Source organism: Tenrec ecaudatus, chromosome 1 (assembly GCF_050624435.1).
Source record: "Tenrec ecaudatus isolate mTenEca1 chromosome 1, mTenEca1.hap1, whole genome shotgun sequence".
NCBI classification, from domain to species: domain Eukaryota; kingdom Metazoa; phylum Chordata; class Mammalia; order Afrosoricida; family Tenrecidae; genus Tenrec; species Tenrec ecaudatus.
The window spans coordinates 5,464,414-5,482,182 of NC_134530.1; the positions used below are offsets into that span (position 1 = coordinate 5,464,414).

Sequence of the window (17,769 nt, forward strand, 5' to 3'; positions counted from 1 at the left end):
GTTGTGATGGTGTTAGTCGCGTTTCCATATTAATTTGACTCTCATGGATTGGTTTCTGTAAAGGCAGGGTCATACTCTTTCTGGGCTACACTTCTGCCCTGAGACCACCTCAAGTCCCTGGGCCTTTCCAGTGTCCTTGGTAGGGGGACACTGTCTGGGGTATCCACTAGAAAGTGGGAAGGATTCAGACAAGGGTGAAGACAGCAAGATGACTCATCCCCCTCTCTCACAACCCTCTCAATGGCACCTAACATCCCCTCCTCTCCCCTCAGGGTCTATGGCTCAGAGGGTGGCATGTGTCTAGAGCCAGGGGAGGAGTCCAGTATACCCTCCACTGCCAGCTCCCTCTCCTGTGTCTGGGGCTGTGGGTGAGGCTGGTGGATACACAAATCCCAGTGCGATCTCAGACTTGCGAGACTGTGGGAAGGAGCCTGGCCCTCGCTCATTTGTAAACAGGGCTGAGCACGCACCATCTCAGGGAGCTCGGTCTGCTCCAGAGGCTCAGCCACAATCGCTGTGCGTCAGCAGAATGGCCCCTTCAGGATGGGGCTCGGGTTCTAAGTTCAAATCCCATCTGGGCCAACTCCCCCAGAGCACTACATCAGGAGCACCCCCCTAGCACAGCCATCCTGGGGGACGGAAGAGGGCAGGCGAGGTGATGTAACACACATCAGTGCCGGCGGGCTCGGACAATTTCCCTTTAATACAAAGTCGATATATCTACATACACAGAGGTGGGAAACCACCCAACTGTTCCCGGTGGAATGGGGCGTGGAGAGTAACGGCAGCGTCGCTCTCGGACGAAGACGACGCTCACTTGCTTTCGGCGGGAGGGGGTCCTGTCCATCTGTTTTCACCCCAGAAGGGCCTGGTAGTCCCAGGAGGAAAGGGTCCTGGATCCGGGGCAGCCCACACCTCCATCTCCACCAGGAAGCAGGACCCTCTGTTTCCTGTGGCTCCCTCTTCCTGGGGTGGGGTGGGATGGGGTGGGTGGTCGGAGCTCCTCCGGCCGCCTTGGTCTTCCCAGCTGCTTGGGGACCCCTGCCCCGGGTTCCCCCAGTCCCCTCCACGGCCCCACCCTCAGAGCTGTACTTGATATGTCTGAGAATTCTTTTTTTTAAAAAAAATGTTACTTTGTTTTTTAAAAAAATTAAGAGAGAAAGGAGACAGACAGAAAAACTCAAAAGGCATGGAGGGATGTTCTGTTCTGATGGGAGGGGACGGCGCACCGGCGGCAGCAGCAGCAGACCCCTGTGAACAGAACGGGCAGAAGCAAAGCTGCGCACTTAAACCTGGCGACCGACCAGCAAAGTCAACTAGGTTGGTTGGTTTCTTCTTTTGTGTCTTAAAAAAATGAAAAACAAAACAAAACACGATTGGGAGCGGGGGTGGGTAGGGGTGGGCGGGAGGAGTCGTCACTGGTTACAGGTACATCAAGGGATGAAGCGCAAAAGCGGGTTTCCGACCCGGGGGGCGGGGTGGGGTGTCCACAGCCCGAGTCACCCCCTTGCCCCTCTTCTGGTTCTGGGGAGCACTCCCCTTATTTGCTCACCATCCCCCCACCCCCACCCCCCACCCCGGAGTCTCTTGTTTTGGAATCGGCAAGAAATGAGGAATGTGCCAAGTATTGGAAGGCCGGGTGGGAGGGTGGAGGGGTGCTGGAGGGGCCAAGTTGTACCCCTTCCCTTGGGGGGAGCCCAGTCAGATGCCGCTGCTGCTGAGCTGCTGCCTCCGACCTGCCCGCTCGGGGCCCGTCCGGCAGGGGCGGATTCGGGCCAAGGTGCCATGGCTTCAGGTTGCATAGTGGTCAAAGCTCCCCAGGTACTCCAGGGCCGCCTGGTAGCAGAACTGGTACTCATCCTGTGGGGTGGGGGGGGGTGGGGGAAGAGGGCATGGCCGTCAGGGCTGCTTCTGCTCCACAGCCTCCCAGGGTGCTGGGAGCCAGGTAGGCTGGAGGGGACGGCGTTCACTCTGTCAGGGGGTCCCCAAATACAAGGAGCAGCCTGACTCCCTCCTGGCCTTTGGACTTGGGGGGGCTCCAGGTCTGGCTCTCCAGAAAAGGCTGGGCCACTAGGATGGGGTCAGGCTGCTCCTTGTCTCTGACCTCTCTGCCCCAGGGCTCAGTTTCCCCATCTGCACACCAGGGAGCATTCCACTTCAGCTTTCCTGTGAGGTACAGGGCGGTGAAATTGCCGTGACTCAGGGGACAGCCTTCCTTGGCTCTAATGGTCCTCTGGCTGACTACGGGCCCAGACCAGCAAACAGCTGGACACCCCCGATGTCGGAGGGCAGTCAGGCTCCAAGTGGCCTCAGGCAGCTGCAACCTTTCAGGACCAGGTTGTCAGGCCTCCCTTCCTCGCCACCACCCTTCCACCGAGGAGCTCAGCTCTGGCACCCTGAAGCATTGAGGCCTCGGCTCGGAGAGGTTGGGGGGCTGCCCCCATCCCTGAGGAGGCCCCGGGGTGCCCGCCCTCACCTCTGTCTGCACCATGGCCGGCCGCTGGGTCCTCAGCATCTTTACCGTCTGGAAGATGTCCACCACGCCCTCATACCGCATCCGTTCCAGCACGATGCTGAGGGTGATGAAGACCCCCGTCCTGCCCACGCCGGCACTGCAGGGAGGGGACACGGAGTGTGTGTGAGAGCGGGGTGGGGGGGGGGGCTGGGAGGGGTAGCCCGACTCTCCGGGACTGTATCTGTTGGGGCGGGGCCACTCACCTGCAGTGGACTGAGATGGGGCCGTCCTGGCCAAACTGCTCCTTGGTCTTGTGCACTTGACCGATGAAGTCGATGAAGCCCTCCCCCGACTTTGGCACACCCTGCTCCGGCCAGTCCGTGAACTGAAACTGCCGGACGGTCCGGGACTGGCCGTCCTGGGGTCAGGAGGGAGGGGGCCGTGTGGTTGTCAGCTCTGGCTGGCGAGGTGCTGCTGCCCCCACCCACCCTGGCTGCCACCTCTTGTCACTCTGACACCCTCCCGCCTTCCCCGGCACACTGACCCTACCCGACCCGGGCCACTCCCCACCTTTTCTTCACCATCTCAACCAGGGCCCTGCATCTCATCCTGACTGCCCAAGGAGGCTGTGCGGACGGAAGCAGCTCCTTCCAGAACATGGGCTGGCCCCCACCTCTGACCCTGGGCCGTGTTTGGCCATGCTGGGGGCAGGGTAGCAGCTTCCACTCCACGTCTCAGAACCCACAGCCACCCAGCCGTTCCCAACTGACAGCGACCCTACAGGACAGGGCAGAACTGCCCCTGGGGGTTTCCGAGACCCTAACTCTTTTTCTTTGTCTCAATACAACGGAATCAGCTTTATTTTTTCTCCCAACTGATGGCAATGCTCCCCAGAGCAGGATTAACCCTCTCCATGCCATCGAGTCGATCTGACCCACAGTGACCCTCCGGGACAGATACAAGTTCCCCCAGGGCTTTCTGATGCTGGAAATCTTTTTTCGTTTTAATTTACTGGGAGCTCTTACAGCTATTGTAGCAATCCGTGATTCAATTAGATCAACATGATTGTACAATTACTGTGCCACCATCGTTTCCAAAACATATTCTTTCTTCGTGAACTCTGCTGTCAGCTCCCCTTTATCCCCTCCCTCCCCCACACTACCCCCCAGGAACCCTTATCTCAAAGTTATTATGATATGTATATACTTGCCGTATCTTACACCACCCACTGTAGCCATTCCCCCAGAATTCTGTTACTCAGGCCCCTCCAGTGGGGTCCTACAGTCATCTCGGGTATCAGTTTCTCCCTCCCCCCACCCCCCTCCTCTTCCCGCACCCCCAGGGAATCGTTGCTTCCGTTACTATTTCTGATGACTTTATCTATCTTGGATTTCATGTATCAAACGATCTTCATCATACAAATGAATATCTGTGAGTCTAACAAGCTTCCCGGGGTAAAACTTGGGCAACAGTAAGGGAGGAAACATTGAAGAACTGGATCAGTGGTGCAGCCTTCTTGTGGTGGTGACACCCCCCCCCCCAACCATACCATTATTGTCATTGCTACTTTATAACTAAGTTTGCTACTGTTATGAATCGAGCAACCCCTGTGAAAGGCCCAAAGGGGTCATGACCCACAGGTGGAGAACCTCTGAACTAGAGGCTAATTATGTTTCATCAGTGTCTTCCTGCACCCTGGATATATCTTCCCTCCCGTGTGGCCCTTCTGTGTGGGACTATCGGGTTATCTTACAAGTGGGTCTGGGTCTCCACTGACACTGTAACTCTTTGTAGGAGTTGAAATTCTCATCTTTCTCCTGAGGAGCGGCTGGTGGTTTCGAACTGCTGACCTGGCGGTTACCGGCTGTACCCTGTGCCACGCCCGCGGGTTATGTGAGGTTTATGACCACAGCTCGCTGCCATCAGGCCGGCTCTGACCCACAGCCACCGTGAGTTACCCTCATGGTGTCCGTCCGGCATGCTTGGGTTCAGGTAAGGCAGGTCAGGTCCTAGACCCAGCCTTTTCTGAGTCACAAAAAGGGCAGGACAGACATGAGAGAAGATGCTCGAATCTAGGCGAGAGGCCCACAGAAGGAGATGATACAGCCAATAGCCTGATTCAGACTCCCGGCCTCAGAAAAATGCGAGGAAGTGTGCTTCTGTCCCGGCAGCCCCAGAGAACCACACGGCGGGGCTTGGCGGGGCTTGGTATGGCGAGTCAGCTGCCCCTCTGCAGAGCACCTGGACTATGGGCGGGGCTTTGGAGCCAGTGGGGGCTGGGTTAAAGGTGCCCTGCTGGCACTGTGGGTTAGGCATTGGGCAGGGAGCGCCAGGGTCAGCTTTTCAAACTCACCGGGCTGCCCTTGGGGGAAAAGCGAGTTGTCGGCTCCTGTAAAGACTTACAGCCGGGGAAACACTACACAGCTCGGCCTGATGGCAGTGGCTTGGTTTGGCATGGTTACAGCTGGTGATGAGGCAGTTGTAGGGTGAGTCTGAGGAGGGCTAAAGACTCGCACCCCCAGCAGAACTTGGCTAGAGACAAGGGCAGGGTGCTACTAAAGAGGCTCTAAAAGGGAAAGGTGATGTGTGAGTCTACAGCTGAGGAAGGGCGATCCTTGTTACAAAGTAGCAAAGCAATTGTCAGAGCGCTGCCAGTGAGTTACAAACAGAGCAGAACATGCAGACACGGTGGGAAAGGCAGGAGGAGGGACCTCCGGGCAAACTGCCAGCTTCAGAGGGCGAAGTCACTGTTTCCTGAGTTTCAAAGAGGGGGGCTGTGACCCCAAGTTGACTAAGCAGGTCTCCATTCAGAGTCTGAGGGGCGGGACCACTGCCCAAGCGGGTACCTGGAGGACGGAGGTTATTTTCAAGCCTGGGGGGGCTGATTCAGGCTGTCCTGCTGGGCTCTGGATTTACATGTCCCCTAGCCCTTCTGGACCCCCCAACATGCCCTGTGAACTTGGTGCGTCTACCTCGTGCCGGCTCTACCACCGGATGGGACCCCGCTCTGAGCGTGTGGGAGAGGAGCGCTGGCGGTTTTGAAATGGGCTAATTACCAGGTCAGCAGGTCAGCGGTTTGAAGCCTTCAGGGGCTCACCGGCCCTGGTGTGGGGGGGGGCGGGGAAGACGGGGCTTTCTTCTCTTGTGAAACGTGACAATCTAGGAAACCCCCAGGGCAGTTCTACCCTGTCCCACGGGTCACTCTGAGTCGGGCACCGAAATAGGTACCAACAGCAACCGCCTGCCTTTACTACCCACACCCAACCACGTCCCTCTCCACGTCGCTGACCCCACCCTTCCTCACGGAGACCGTCCATCCCTCCTCTGTCTCTTTGTCCATCACTACATCGCTGAGTCCCGTTCTAAACCACCACCTCCAACACCCACAACTCCACCTTCTGTGGCCCACTTTCCCCAAACCCATCTCCCGTCCACCAGCCATCTCCTGACACCTTCTCTCCCCCTCCACTGCATGGCACCGGTTTTCTATCACCTGGCCCTGGTAACTCACCACTCTTCACCATCCACCACCCTCCGTCACCCACCACCCTTCCCTTCCTAACTGCATCCCTCTGCCGCCAGGGTGGCACCATCCAAATCAGGAGACGGGCCCCGGGGAGACGATGGGACACAAGCGCTGGGACGCTAACTCACAAGGTTGGCTATGCGGGACCCGGGAGCTGGTGATCCTTGGGAGAAAGGCAAGGCTTTCTACTCCCACAAAGATGGACAGGGTGGGACACCCACCCCACTGGGGCAGGTCTACCCTGTCCTCTGGGCTCACTGTGAGTCAGAGTGGATCCGACAGCAGTGGGATTAGTTTGGCTGTCGGTAATATCATCCTCTACCGCCTTTGGCCACCCAACAGAATCACCTGTCATCAGAGACCACCGATGGTCAGCACCCTTCATTGTCCAAAGGGATCTCCCCTTGGACATTACCCCCCACCCCCTCCCTTCCCCACCCACCAGATAACTCAGAACCTCTCCACTGGCCAACAGCTCCGAGTTCCATGGGGGGATTCCATCCTGTTATCCACACATCCAGGTCTCCTGGCCACCTCCTTTTGACCACCTTTGTTGGCCCACACCCAATGTCTACCTTCTCCAATCCACCTTGTTCTATGCCCAGCCCAATTGTTACCCTGTCACCCACTGCGTGTCACCGTCACTCCAGGTGCCCGCCTCCCATCCTCCACCCGAGCCCCCCACTGGTTCTCCAGCCTCCTCTCCCACCGATCACTCACTTAGACCTCTGTCATCTGACAGGGACACCACCGTCCACTATCCACTCTCTTGCCCACCACCCGATGCTGTCCATGCTCCATCCCTGCTTACGACCCTTTGCGCTTCATCCCCCGGCCTCATCGCCAACACTCCTACCCTCCCCCACCGTGCCTGCATCTGATGCCTGCCTCCCCCCTCCTCGAAGCACAGCTTGTTGCCTCCCAAGAAAACACCCCACTGTCATGGGACCCCAGATGACACGGTCCTGGGGTGTGACCTCACACACTGCAGTTGGGGGCCACACTGGGTCAGCACAGACCCGGGCCCTTTCTCTCTCCCCCTACTTGGTGCCTGCAAGGATCTGGTCAACTCACTCTTCTCCGCCCCCCACCCCCCAGGCCCGGTGATTCTCACTGCCGGCTTTTGCCCTCTCTGAGTCGCTAAGGAAGGGTCTGTCTGCAGACTAGCGAGCCTGGCAGGGGGTGGGGTGGGGGTACCGCTGGCAACCCAGCCCGCACTCACCCGGGCGTCTGTGACTTTGAACTCGCGGAGGATATACTGAGGCATGTTGTATTCGGCCATGGGGTCGACCACAAAGTACTGGTAGCGGGCCGAGCGCTCGGCCGGCCAGTATTGGTGGCACTTCTCCTATGGAGGGGCGATGGCTGCCATTAGGGCCGTGACCCTCTGAGTCTCAGCCGCGGCCACGCCCCTCCACGCCAGGATAGGGGGGGTTCCACCCTGCCTCGTGCATCACGCATTCCCCCATTCCTGGTCGTACCCCTGCACCCAAGCCCAGTTCAGGGGGAGCCTGGCTCCGCCCACTCAGCCCCAACCCTGGTCCCGCCCCAAGGAGGGGACCCAATCTGTGAGGGTCCCGCCCCCATCTGACTCCACCCAATCACCTCTCACACTCAGTCCTGCCCCAGCCCCGCCCTCCACCCAAGCTGCCCCACCCACCGCACTCACTCGGCCCATCTCCCGCAGCTTGGTCAGCATCACCACGATGGTGGAGTTGTTCTCCCACAGCATCCTCCAGAAGTCCTCTGTGGTCTCGGCCAGCGGCCCCTGCGTCGCGATGTACGCCTTCTGCTGCCTGCGGGGGGGGGGGGGGAGTGGCGAGAGGATGGGGGTGAGCCCAGGGCTGTGGGGACACAGCGGCCAAGAGCCCACAGAACTAGACTGAAGTTTCCACACACACCTGTACATGAGAATCATGCCAAGTTCCACTCCTCACCAAGACAGCTGCCACTGCCTGGTGCCCCCCACCCCCTCCCCGCTACCTCCAGGGGCCCTGGGGGAACTCACTAGCCTCCAGAAAAGTCCCCAAGCATGCAAGGAAGCTGCAGGGCTCTGTCCATGGTCCTGTCTTGTCCTGTCCACGCCCTCCTTCCCCTCTGAGTGGCCTTCTGACCACTGTCAGGTCTCTGGAAGGTTCCAGTTCTCACCCCCAGGCAGGCCTGGGCTCTCCACCCAGGACCACCCTGCCTGAGCCACTGTGGGCATCTGGGCCCCGTCTTCCTCTGGGGTTGCCTGCCCCAGTCCTGATTGTCATACCGGTGCCCACAAAAGACCCAGGAACTCGGCGTAGGTGGGAGCACGGCTCCAGTGGCCCCTGTCCATCCCCGCCTCCCTCCCACAGACCATGGGGGCCGGCGAGGCACCTGTAGCCATCGATGGAGCTGGCGTTGATGTAGTCCGAGCCTTCCACGCCGCGGATGGGCTGCAAGCACACGCGCGTACTCTCGTAGGGCATGATGTTCACCAGGCGGTTCTTGAACTTGTTACAAGGCAAGTTGGCGCTGACGAAGCGGGACGTGTGGGCCTTGGAGCTGGCCAGCCGCTGTGGGGGCAGGGGCAGGGGCAGGGATGTCAGGGCACCTGCCGTGGGAGGATCCTCTCTCCCCACAACCCCCAATAATGAGTGACTCTGCTCTTGGGAGCCACAGGGCGAACTCAGACCGCCCCACAGAATTCATATTTACAGAAGCTGCCAGTTGGTACTTAAACCTCTGTGCCACCAGGGCCTAAGAAACCCTCTGGTGCAGTTCTACGCAGCCCTCCGGGGATCAGTGTGCATCACAATCGACCCAACGCAGCAGGCTTTCGATATGGAGAAGTGCAGGCGGACTCAGATCAAACCCCTTGTCACTGAGTGGAAGGGCTCCGGAGGGCCCTCTACGACAAAGAACTACTTCAAGGAGCCCCGCGGCTGTCACCTTCACTGAAGCAGAACGCCACCTTTCTCCCGCAGAGCGGCTGATGGGTTGGAATGGCCCACCATTCAGCAGCTGCGCTCTGAACACTGTGCCCCCACTGTTACGGTTAAGGTGCTATGGGTGGGGTCCGTTCCCACTCAGCGACCCCCCTTCCTGGCCCGATACACCAGAATGAGACCCTGCCTGCCTGGTTTTCTAACTTCCACAGGATGGTGGTGACCAGCCCAATGGGGCTGAGGTCCTTGGATGTGTGAGTGACGTGGGCTCAGTTATACATTGCCCTGAAAATGCGCAGGGAGCCCGACTAGACTTCAGAGCAGGGCGTGGCTAAGGCGGGACCTGTGGGTCCGCCCCCTCCGCACCTTGAACTCCAGCTCCATGCCAGTCACGTGCTCGCCGGGCTCCACCTGGGCCAGCTTCTGGATGTAGGCGTAGAGGCTGCGGGCCGGCACCTCCGTGTTCCCGCAGCCCACGGCCTCCAGCAGCGCCTCATGGATGAAGCTGTACTGGTCCTCCGTCTGCACCATGTAGTTGCGCTGAGACCGCATGAGCGTCACGTGGCCATACACATCCACCGTCTTCTCGGGCTTGATGCGTTCCAGCATGGCGTCGATGACGATGAAGCAGCCGGTGCGGCCCACGCCGGCACTGTGGGGCAAGGGGCTATCAGGGCTGCTGCGTGGGGAGGGGGGCAGGGAGCGGTGGTGACAACCAAAGCTTGGGCGATGTGCAGGCAGGAAAGGAGGAGCAAGGGTGAGGGTGGAGCTTAGACTGAATCGGAAGGGTGGGTGGAGCAGCACCAGGTTGGGGGTGTGGCCAAGGGCTGCAGGCAGGTACTAGTCATGATGGGTTGGGGGCTATGGGTGTGGCCCAAAGCAGTGGGCAGGGCCATGGTGGGTGGGGCCGGCAGGAACAGGCAATGCACCCTGATGGGATGGGGCTGTGGGCGGTACTACTGCACTGCAATGGGATTGGGCCAGGGGCGGGGCGGGGCGGGGCGGGGCTGGGTAGACACCTGCAGTGCACTACGACTGGGCCGGCGTCCGGTGGGTTGCAGGTCTTGACTCTCCTCAGGAAAGCCAGGAAGGGAGTGGGGTACTCGGGCACCCCGTGGTCTGGCCACGCGGTGAACTGGAACTGGCGGACCTCCCGCTTCTCACTGGAGCCGTTCTGGGGGTCATGAGAATGCCACTTGTCACCCCCTGGCCCCGCTGCCCACTCCCATGTCCCTGCCCAAACCCCACCTCTTTACCCAGTCACCGCAGTGCTGAGGTCCAAGCCCCCACTAGCACCCACCCTTTCCCGAGCTCCCAGCAAGAGGCCAGCCCCCCACTAGTCTCTCCAAGTAGGTTTTTTTTAGGGGGTCTCAGAAAATGGTTCAAAGTGCACTTAGCCTTCCTAGAGCTCACTCCTCTCCTACAGGTCAAGTGGCTCACTTCAAAGAACCTGGGACGCCACAGTTCCATGTCCCCCACCCCAACCCAGTAAAGCTTTTCCTCATGGTCCCCCTCAGTCCCGACAGTCTGTTCCCCCTGCAGTGGCCGCAGGACACTTCAGAGCATCCATCCTTGAGACCTCCAACCATGCAGGCTTCCACCTCCCAGGGGCCACCTTGTTTGCCTCAGTAACTCTGGTGTCCAGTGCCCAGATCAAAGCCAAGTTAAGGCCTGATACACAGCTGGGGCCTAATAAATGCTCAAGTGGACAATACATAAACTGAGAACTCTTCCTCTCTCCTGTTCATCTGAAGATGCTGCCATGAGGGTTAAGTGCCTGGCTGCATCCACAGCTGGCAGGTGAGGCCCGGCAGCACCATGGAAGAAAGGGTGGGTGGTCTGCTGCCTTGGGGTGGGCCCCCCACCCCACCCCACCCAACCCAACAGCACCACCACCTGCCACCCATCTATGCATGCTGGGTACCCACCTCGGGAAGGTGGGGGAGAGGCTATGTGTGGTTGAGATTTTGAAAGACTCAGCTGAGCTCTTGGTAGGCCAGTTAAGGTTGGAGGGAAGAGGGGGAGAGAGGCAGAATGGGTGTGACTGAGGCTAAGGGGCATGGGGGCTGAGGGCCTGGTGTGACTGAGGATAAGGGGTAAAGCTAGGCTCCTTGTTTGCCAGGCTATGTTGGTCAGCAGCCGCCCCTCATCTCTGGGGCCTGTCCCCCATCCCCCGCAGCGGCGGTGCCCAACCTTGTGCAGCGAGAAGGTGCGCACACAGAAGGTGGCCAGTTCGATGGTGTCCAGCAGCGTGACCTGGATGAAGCCGTAGGTCTCTGTGCCGCGGTTGGGCCAGTATTGGTCACACTTGATCTGCAGCAGGTGAGAGGCCAGGTGTGAGCAGGGTGGGGTAGGGGGTAGGGGCTGCTGCCGCCGCCCAGGGCTGGGGGCCAGGCTCACCCGGGACTTCTCCTCGAGCCGAGTCATCATGACGACGGTGGCTGAGCGCTGCTCCCACACCATGCGCCAGAAGTCGCCGAAGGTCTCGGGCAGTGGGCCCTGAGTGGCGATATACGCATTCTGCCGCCGATAGCCATCCACATAGTTGGCGTTGATGTAGTCACTGCCCACAATGCCTGCGGCCAGGGCGAGAGGAGCCGGGGTTGGTGAGGGTGCTGCTGCGCAGCCATCCTGCCACCTCCGGGAAGCTCTCCTGTACTGTCCCAACTTGCTCCTCACTCAACGTCTCCCCTGGCCGGCCCTGTTGCTCACAGGGAGCCCAGAGCTTTCTCGGAGGGAGGGGGGAGAGGGGGGCGATCCATGCACTGTAGCGTACTGAGTGGTATCCTTAACTACCACCCACTCAATGCCAGCAACACCCAGCAGCACCCCTCGCCCAGTCACCAGGCCCATGTATAGCTCCAGGCATTGGCTGTGGGCCAATGCAAACTACCCATGCCGTGAGCAGAAGCCATCAGTTAAATACGTGCCCAAAGACACCCAGACAAGCCCTGGTGGTGCCGTGGGAATGTGCTGGGCTGCGATCCGCACGGTGGGCAGTTCAACACCACCAGCAGCCCCGCAGGGCAGACTGGGCTTTCTATTCCAGGAACCCGTTGGTGTCTGGGAAACCCACAGGGGGGTGCTATAAGGCAGCACTGACTACAAGACAGTGAGTTTGTTCTCTGAAAGATTCCCAGGGGAGCCGACAAGGCCTCGGTGGCCCCTTGTCCCTCCCTACCTTCGATGGGCTGGAGGATGACGCGGGAGTGGTCATAGGCGATGACGTTGGCGTAGCGGTTCTTAGGCTTGTTCACCTCCAGGTTCGAATGCTCCCACGTGAACTGCTGCCCGGGGTCAATGGACTGCGGGTGGGAGGCAAGAGCGGCAGGGGGTCAGGGGATGGGGAGAGGTGGTCCAGCAGCGCACCGTGGGAGGGCGGGTGTCTGTGGGGTTCACCTCGTATTCCTGGGAGAGTTTGAGGCTGTCGTTGGCCTTCAGGCGCTCCGTGTGCTCGGCCATGTCGGCGATGGGGATGGGCGGGTGGCTGAGCATGCCTGCGGGGAGAGCAAACCGGGGGCGCGCACGTCACTGGGCGGCCGGCGCGGGCCTGCGGGGCGGTGTGAGTCTGCGATGGAGCTGCGTTAGAGGGCGTGGCTGGCGGGCGGGGGGGGCGTGGCTGGCGGGCGAGCGGGCGGCTCCCTTTGGGCGCGGGGCTGAAGGTGGGTTTGTGGCTGCTGCTCCCTGCCCTCCGTGGTCCCAATCCAGCGGATGGGAAGGTGCCCTGGAGGCCGGAGGAGGGAGTGGGGGGCTCGAGTGTGGACCGCAGACAATGGATGAAGTGGACGTGGCTGGCTGGTGTCAGGGAACCCCGCCTGGGGCGGACGCCTTTCCCTGCCTCTCTGCGAGCGAGTGGAGAGGATGGGGGCCAGATAGACATGTGGAAGGGGCGCCTGGCTACACCCGGACTCTGAGCTCACAGCTCTCATCTGGCCTCTGGGAGCCGGCATTCCCAGCATCCTGCGGGGCTCCCATGGTGCCCGCTGCAAGTGGAGGGTGAGGACTTGAGCCCCAAACCTGGTTCCTCTCCCGCCCCAGGTGCTGTGCCCATGCCAGGGCGAGGCCAGCAGCTGCAGAAGGTTCCAGTACAGGATGGAACAGGTGGGATCTGCTAGTGGCTGCTGGGGGTGGGGAGTCGAGGCCTACTCAGAGGTCCTGGGGACAGAACAGGGTTGCCTGTCCCCCATGCTGTCACTGTCAGGGACAGGTTGCGGCCCCTCTCCCAACGAGGCTGTGTGGAATTGAACCGCTGACCTACCGGTCAGCAGCCAAACACTACGTGGGGCCACCTGGATTCCTTGACGGTGTGAGGGCCACTCAGGAACAGTTGCTGCTCAGAGCCGCCCCCATGCCCCACCTCCAGACCAGCGGTTCTCAACCTGTGGGTCGCAACCCCTTTGGGGGTGGGGATAGGTGTCGAATGACCCTTTCACAGGGGTTGCACGGTTCATAACATTAGCAATATTAGTTATGAAGCAGCAATGAAAGTAATTTTGTGGTTGTAGGGGGGGGGTCACCACAACATGAGGTATTAAAGGGCCGCGGCATTAGGAAGGTTGAGAACCACTGCCCTAGACCGTGCCCAAGAACCCACTTCTGAAGGGGAGCTCCAGAGCCCAGCGAGGTGTGCACCTGTCTATCGCGCCTGCGCCCACGTGCACGCCTTGCCCGGCCCCGCCCCCAGCCCGCACATGTGTGCGCGCCACACGCACACGCACAGCCACAACCTGCCACCTTCCAGCCCCGTGGGGCCAGACCCCGGCCCTCCCGCCCGAGAGAAGCCAGTGCGGGGCAGGTGGGCGGAGGCTGGCCGGTGGACTCGCAGACAGAGATGGGGTGGGATGGAGGGGGCTCAGGATGGAAACAAACGGGCGAGAGGAAGCCGAGGACAGAGAGACACAGCGACTAACTTTCAAAGTGTAACCCCGGCTCCCTGAGGGGGCTGCTGAGGCCCGAATCTGCAGAAACAACAAATAAATGAAAGCGCGCCGCCCCAGACCCGCGGGGGTGGGGGTGGGGTGGGGGGTAACGCAGGGGCGAAGTGGGCGGGAACCTGGGGTCTGCTCTGCTCGTTCGCTGAGACCCCGGAGCTGGACGCTCTTCTGTCCCCATGTCCTCCCCACTCCCATCTGCCCTGCCCACCCTGGCCCCGCCTGGCCTCAGACTCCAGGGAATTCTGGGAAGGGGGGCAGAGGGCTGTGGGGGAGAGCTCGGATGCCAGGAAGGGGTATGGGCCCTGCAGCAAGCTTCCCTGGAGGCCAGCAGCCACCGGTTAAAGACAAACATCTTGAGTCCTGTCTGGGTGGAAAAGAAAGGGGACGAGCTAGCCCGGGGACGGGAGGCAGAGTGGACAGTCAGTGTATCAGGGCTGGCACCTGAAGCTGGCGTGAGTCTCAGAGGCGGTGCAGGAACCCATCAGAGAACAATGCTTAAAATGAGGGCGCAGTGGACAGGAGCCTGGGCAGAGCCAGGGCGGAGGAGAGGCCCACGGGCACTCTCAGTGAAACAGAAAAGCACAGAACTCTCACTCGGAGGGACAGGGCACGGAGGAAAGCCCTCCAGGGGCCAGGGGAGGGGGAGGATGACATGCAGGGAAGGCCACCATCGACTGAGTGTCCCTCAAGGGACTGGTCACGGGTCCCAGCCAGCTCAGACACAGGAGGGGAGACCCTGGGAGTGCATGCCAGTGAAGGGGCAGGCGGAGCTGAGCTGGGTGTCCGTCAGGAGCAGCAGCCAAAGGTCAAAGACAAGAACCCAAGTTGGGTTGGAAGCAGCTGTCAGGGGCCACCCGGGGAGGGGGCGGGGTGCTGTGGGTGAGGATGATCCAGGCTCAGACCCTGGTTCTGTTCCCCAGCCAGGGAGCTTGTAAATAGTGAGGTGGGGTCGGGGAGTGAGCTGCACTGCAGGGCCGTCTGTGTTTTGGGGGCATCTGGAAAATGGCGGAGGACAAAGCTCTATGCCCATGCCCAGTCTCTGGCTCAGAGTGCTGGCCAGCGGCCAGAAGAGACGAGGGAGGTGGACGGCAGCTGAGAAGCGCAGCTTCCCCAAAGGCTGGCCGCGTCCTGAGTACCTGAGCCCCGAGCCGGCAGGCAGACAGGTGTTTGGGGATGGTGGCTTTCAGGGAACTACATGTGGGTCTCCGTGGAGGGGTCAGCCCACTAGCAGCTTCCTCTTTTCCCCTCCCGAGCCACGCCCTCTCCTGCAGCAGGGGGGTTGGGGGGACCGGGGTGAGCCTGTACCTGGGGTCTGGAAGTTAATACGCCTCATCTCCACAGGGTCCTTGGGGTGATGGGGGGCGAGGTCTGCATTGTTCAGGAGGCATTTGGTGCGAGGCTCCGAGTCCTTGCGCTTACTGTGAGGGGGCAGGTGGAGAGGCAGGTGAGCACCAGGTAGGCCTGGGGACATGGCAGGCAGGGCTGAGAGTCCCAGTGGAGCAGCGGGACCATGTCTGTGTACAGCTGGGTGTGTGGGCCCACGTGTGGATGCGCACATGTACCACTGGGTGTGTGGGATCAGGCACAGACATGTACCTGTGTGATGGTGTGGGGTCATGTGTGGGCATGCATGTTCGCCATTGGGGATGAGTGACCATGCACAGGCGTGTACACAAACGTGTACTCAGGACTACACTGAACATGCGTGTGCATAACTGGGCATTCGGGCTCACACATGAACATGCACAGCATGACTGGCTAGATGGGGCCAGGCATGAACATGCACACACACAGACATGCACCGTTGGTGCCTGTGATCATGTGTGCATGTGGAATTGGGTCTGCGGGACCCCACACAAATGTGTGTGACAGAATCTGAGACCGTGTATGTTAATGTACACCTGTGTGTGCATGCACGTCTCTTGTTGGGTAGCTGGGATCACACATGGATAACCTGTTCCTGCTGCTGGGCACCCTCCTCCTCTTCCCCAGGAACCCAGCACCATGCCACCCCGCCCTGGGTTGTCAGGGGGCGGGGCCTATTCTTACCTGTCAGGTTTGCTGCTCCAGAAAGCAGGCACAGGAGAGAAGCAGGGGGAGAAAAGAGGGGGGATGTGTAAGGGTATGTTGGCTGGGGTGGCTTTCCGAACCCCTCAGACCCTTGGTCTCCTCTACAAAAGGGGCTGGTCCTCTCTGCTTGGTCTCCCATCACAGGGAGGCCTGAGCCTGTGTCTGAGCCACAAGCCCCCAGGCTCCCCCTACCCCAGACTCCAATCTTCTTGAGGGGTGTGGGAGAGCCAAGCTTCGAGGCTCTTTGAACTGTCCTAGCTGTGTGACCTTGCCAGTCCGAGCCTCTTTACCCCGGTGTGCCACCACGGAGGCCCGTCTTGGGACCTTCCCAAAGCTGCCTCCTCGGGCCGCCCTCCAGCCGTGCGGGGTGCGGGGGGGCAGGACTCACTTCTTGTAGAGCAGGATGGCGATGACAATGCAGACGATGAAGACCACTGCCAGCACCGGCCCGATCACCCAGATGAGCCCCTCCTCGCCATCCACGATGGGCTGAGGGTCCGGGTTGTCCAGCTGGAAGGGGTCTGAGAAGGGGCTGGCCGCGAACGTCTGCGGGAACGGGGGCGGAGTGCATGCAGGGAGGCTCCGTCAGGTCCCTGCAGCGTCCAGGTGGCCCTAGGTCCTCTCCCTCAGCTCCACACCCAGCTGTGGCTCCCGAGAACCCTCACTCAGGGTAAGTTCTACACTCCTCTCTGCGCTCCTGCGGCCCCTATGGCCCAGCCACTCCAAACACCTCTCTGCTCCTCTCACCACGTGGCCGCCTGCTCCTTTGGTGGCCTGGGATGCCTTGTCCTTATTGAACTCTTGCTCAACCCTCAAAACCCAAGCTCCAAAGCGGCTTCCTCCCAGAAACCTCCCTGCAGGCGTCGTCCCTCTTCTCGCTCATGGACGGGAGGCAGGCAGAGCCCACCACCGCCAGGGACTCACAGGCTCACTCTTCGGCAGCACGGCCAGCACAAAGAGCACGTATCGGTGGCCAGGCTCCAGAACCCGGTTGTCGAAGCCGCCATACTGCTTCTGGTCCCCGGGGTTGAAGGTGTGAGGCAGCATGGAGAAGCGGGCAGCAATGTAGGGCCGGGGCACCTCCAACTGGCGCGAGTGCCGCAGGCTGCGCCTCTGAAGCCGCGAGATGTCCTGGATGAGCTGTGGGAACAGAGGTGTGGGCCGCTCAGCACCCAGCTGGGATCGGTGGGCAGGAGGGTGGGGAGGCATGGAATGGGGTGCTACCGGGTGGGCCCCCAAGACCCTTACCTCCTCCAGATCCATCTCCTCCGGGCTGCCCTGTGGGCTCAGGAACTGGCCACCACGGAACTTCCGCAGTGGCACCATGACGATGAAATAGTTCCTGGCGGGAGGGAGGGAGGCGCGAGTAAGAGTGGGCTGGCGTTGGGTGGCGCAGAGAGAAGCTGTCTGCCGTCAAGTGGGAGGGTCTTCAGTTCTGCGTGGACAGCCACTCCCGTTACCTGCGTCCAACGCCCCAGACACAAACAACCCGAGTGCCTGATCCACGACTCCTGGACTCGGGTCTCTAGCATTGGCCTAAGAAGCCCTGGTGGCTCAGTGGATGCAAGGTCCAATGCTAACCCAAAGGTTTGGACCCACCAGCAGCACCCTGGGAGACCCACCTGGCCCTCTGCTCTCATAAAGACATTGACGACTTATCACTTTGTATGGGGTCACTTGATGGAGTACAACACACACACACACACACACACACACACACACACACACACACCACACTCTGGAGACTCACAAAGTGTGGTTCTACTTAACCACACTCTAACACATCCTTCAACACCCCAGCTCCAATGCCCATGCTTTCCTATAGCCCTTGATACTTTTCTATCTCCTAGGCAGAGCCCTCTCCTCCCT

At 60.5% G+C, this 17,769-nt stretch overlaps 1 protein-coding gene across 1 annotated transcript in view; it reads right to left on the reverse strand.

The window, feature by feature from the left end:
- Nucleotides 1-684: 684 nt before the first annotated feature.
- The window catches only part of PTPRS (protein tyrosine phosphatase receptor type S), a 79,994-nt gene continuing 62,909 nt past the window's right edge, over nucleotides 685-17,769 (reverse strand). Inside the window, exons 18-35 of the mRNA XM_075549796.1 lie at nucleotides 17,149-17,242; nucleotides 16,825-17,040; nucleotides 16,289-16,446; nucleotides 15,880-15,891; nucleotides 15,136-15,248; nucleotides 13,807-13,854; nucleotides 12,296-12,393; nucleotides 12,078-12,201; nucleotides 11,297-11,472; nucleotides 11,090-11,209; nucleotides 9,916-10,070; nucleotides 9,263-9,548; nucleotides 8,346-8,524; nucleotides 7,651-7,777; nucleotides 7,204-7,329; nucleotides 2,719-2,873; nucleotides 2,477-2,612; nucleotides 685-1,860 (exon numbers count right to left, since the gene is read on the reverse strand). Coding sequence (XP_075405911.1) covers nucleotides 1,792-1,860; nucleotides 2,477-2,612; nucleotides 2,719-2,873; nucleotides 7,204-7,329; nucleotides 7,651-7,777; nucleotides 8,346-8,524; nucleotides 9,263-9,548; nucleotides 9,916-10,070; nucleotides 11,090-11,209; nucleotides 11,297-11,472; nucleotides 12,078-12,201; nucleotides 12,296-12,393; nucleotides 13,807-13,854; nucleotides 15,136-15,248; nucleotides 15,880-15,891; nucleotides 16,289-16,446; nucleotides 16,825-17,040; nucleotides 17,149-17,242 — 2,392 coding nt within the window. The 3' untranslated portion in view covers nucleotides 685-1,791. The remainder of the gene's footprint in view (nucleotides 1,861-2,476; nucleotides 2,613-2,718; nucleotides 2,874-7,203; nucleotides 7,330-7,650; nucleotides 7,778-8,345; nucleotides 8,525-9,262; nucleotides 9,549-9,915; nucleotides 10,071-11,089; nucleotides 11,210-11,296; nucleotides 11,473-12,077; nucleotides 12,202-12,295; nucleotides 12,394-13,806; nucleotides 13,855-15,135; nucleotides 15,249-15,879; nucleotides 15,892-16,288; nucleotides 16,447-16,824; nucleotides 17,041-17,148; nucleotides 17,243-17,769) is intronic.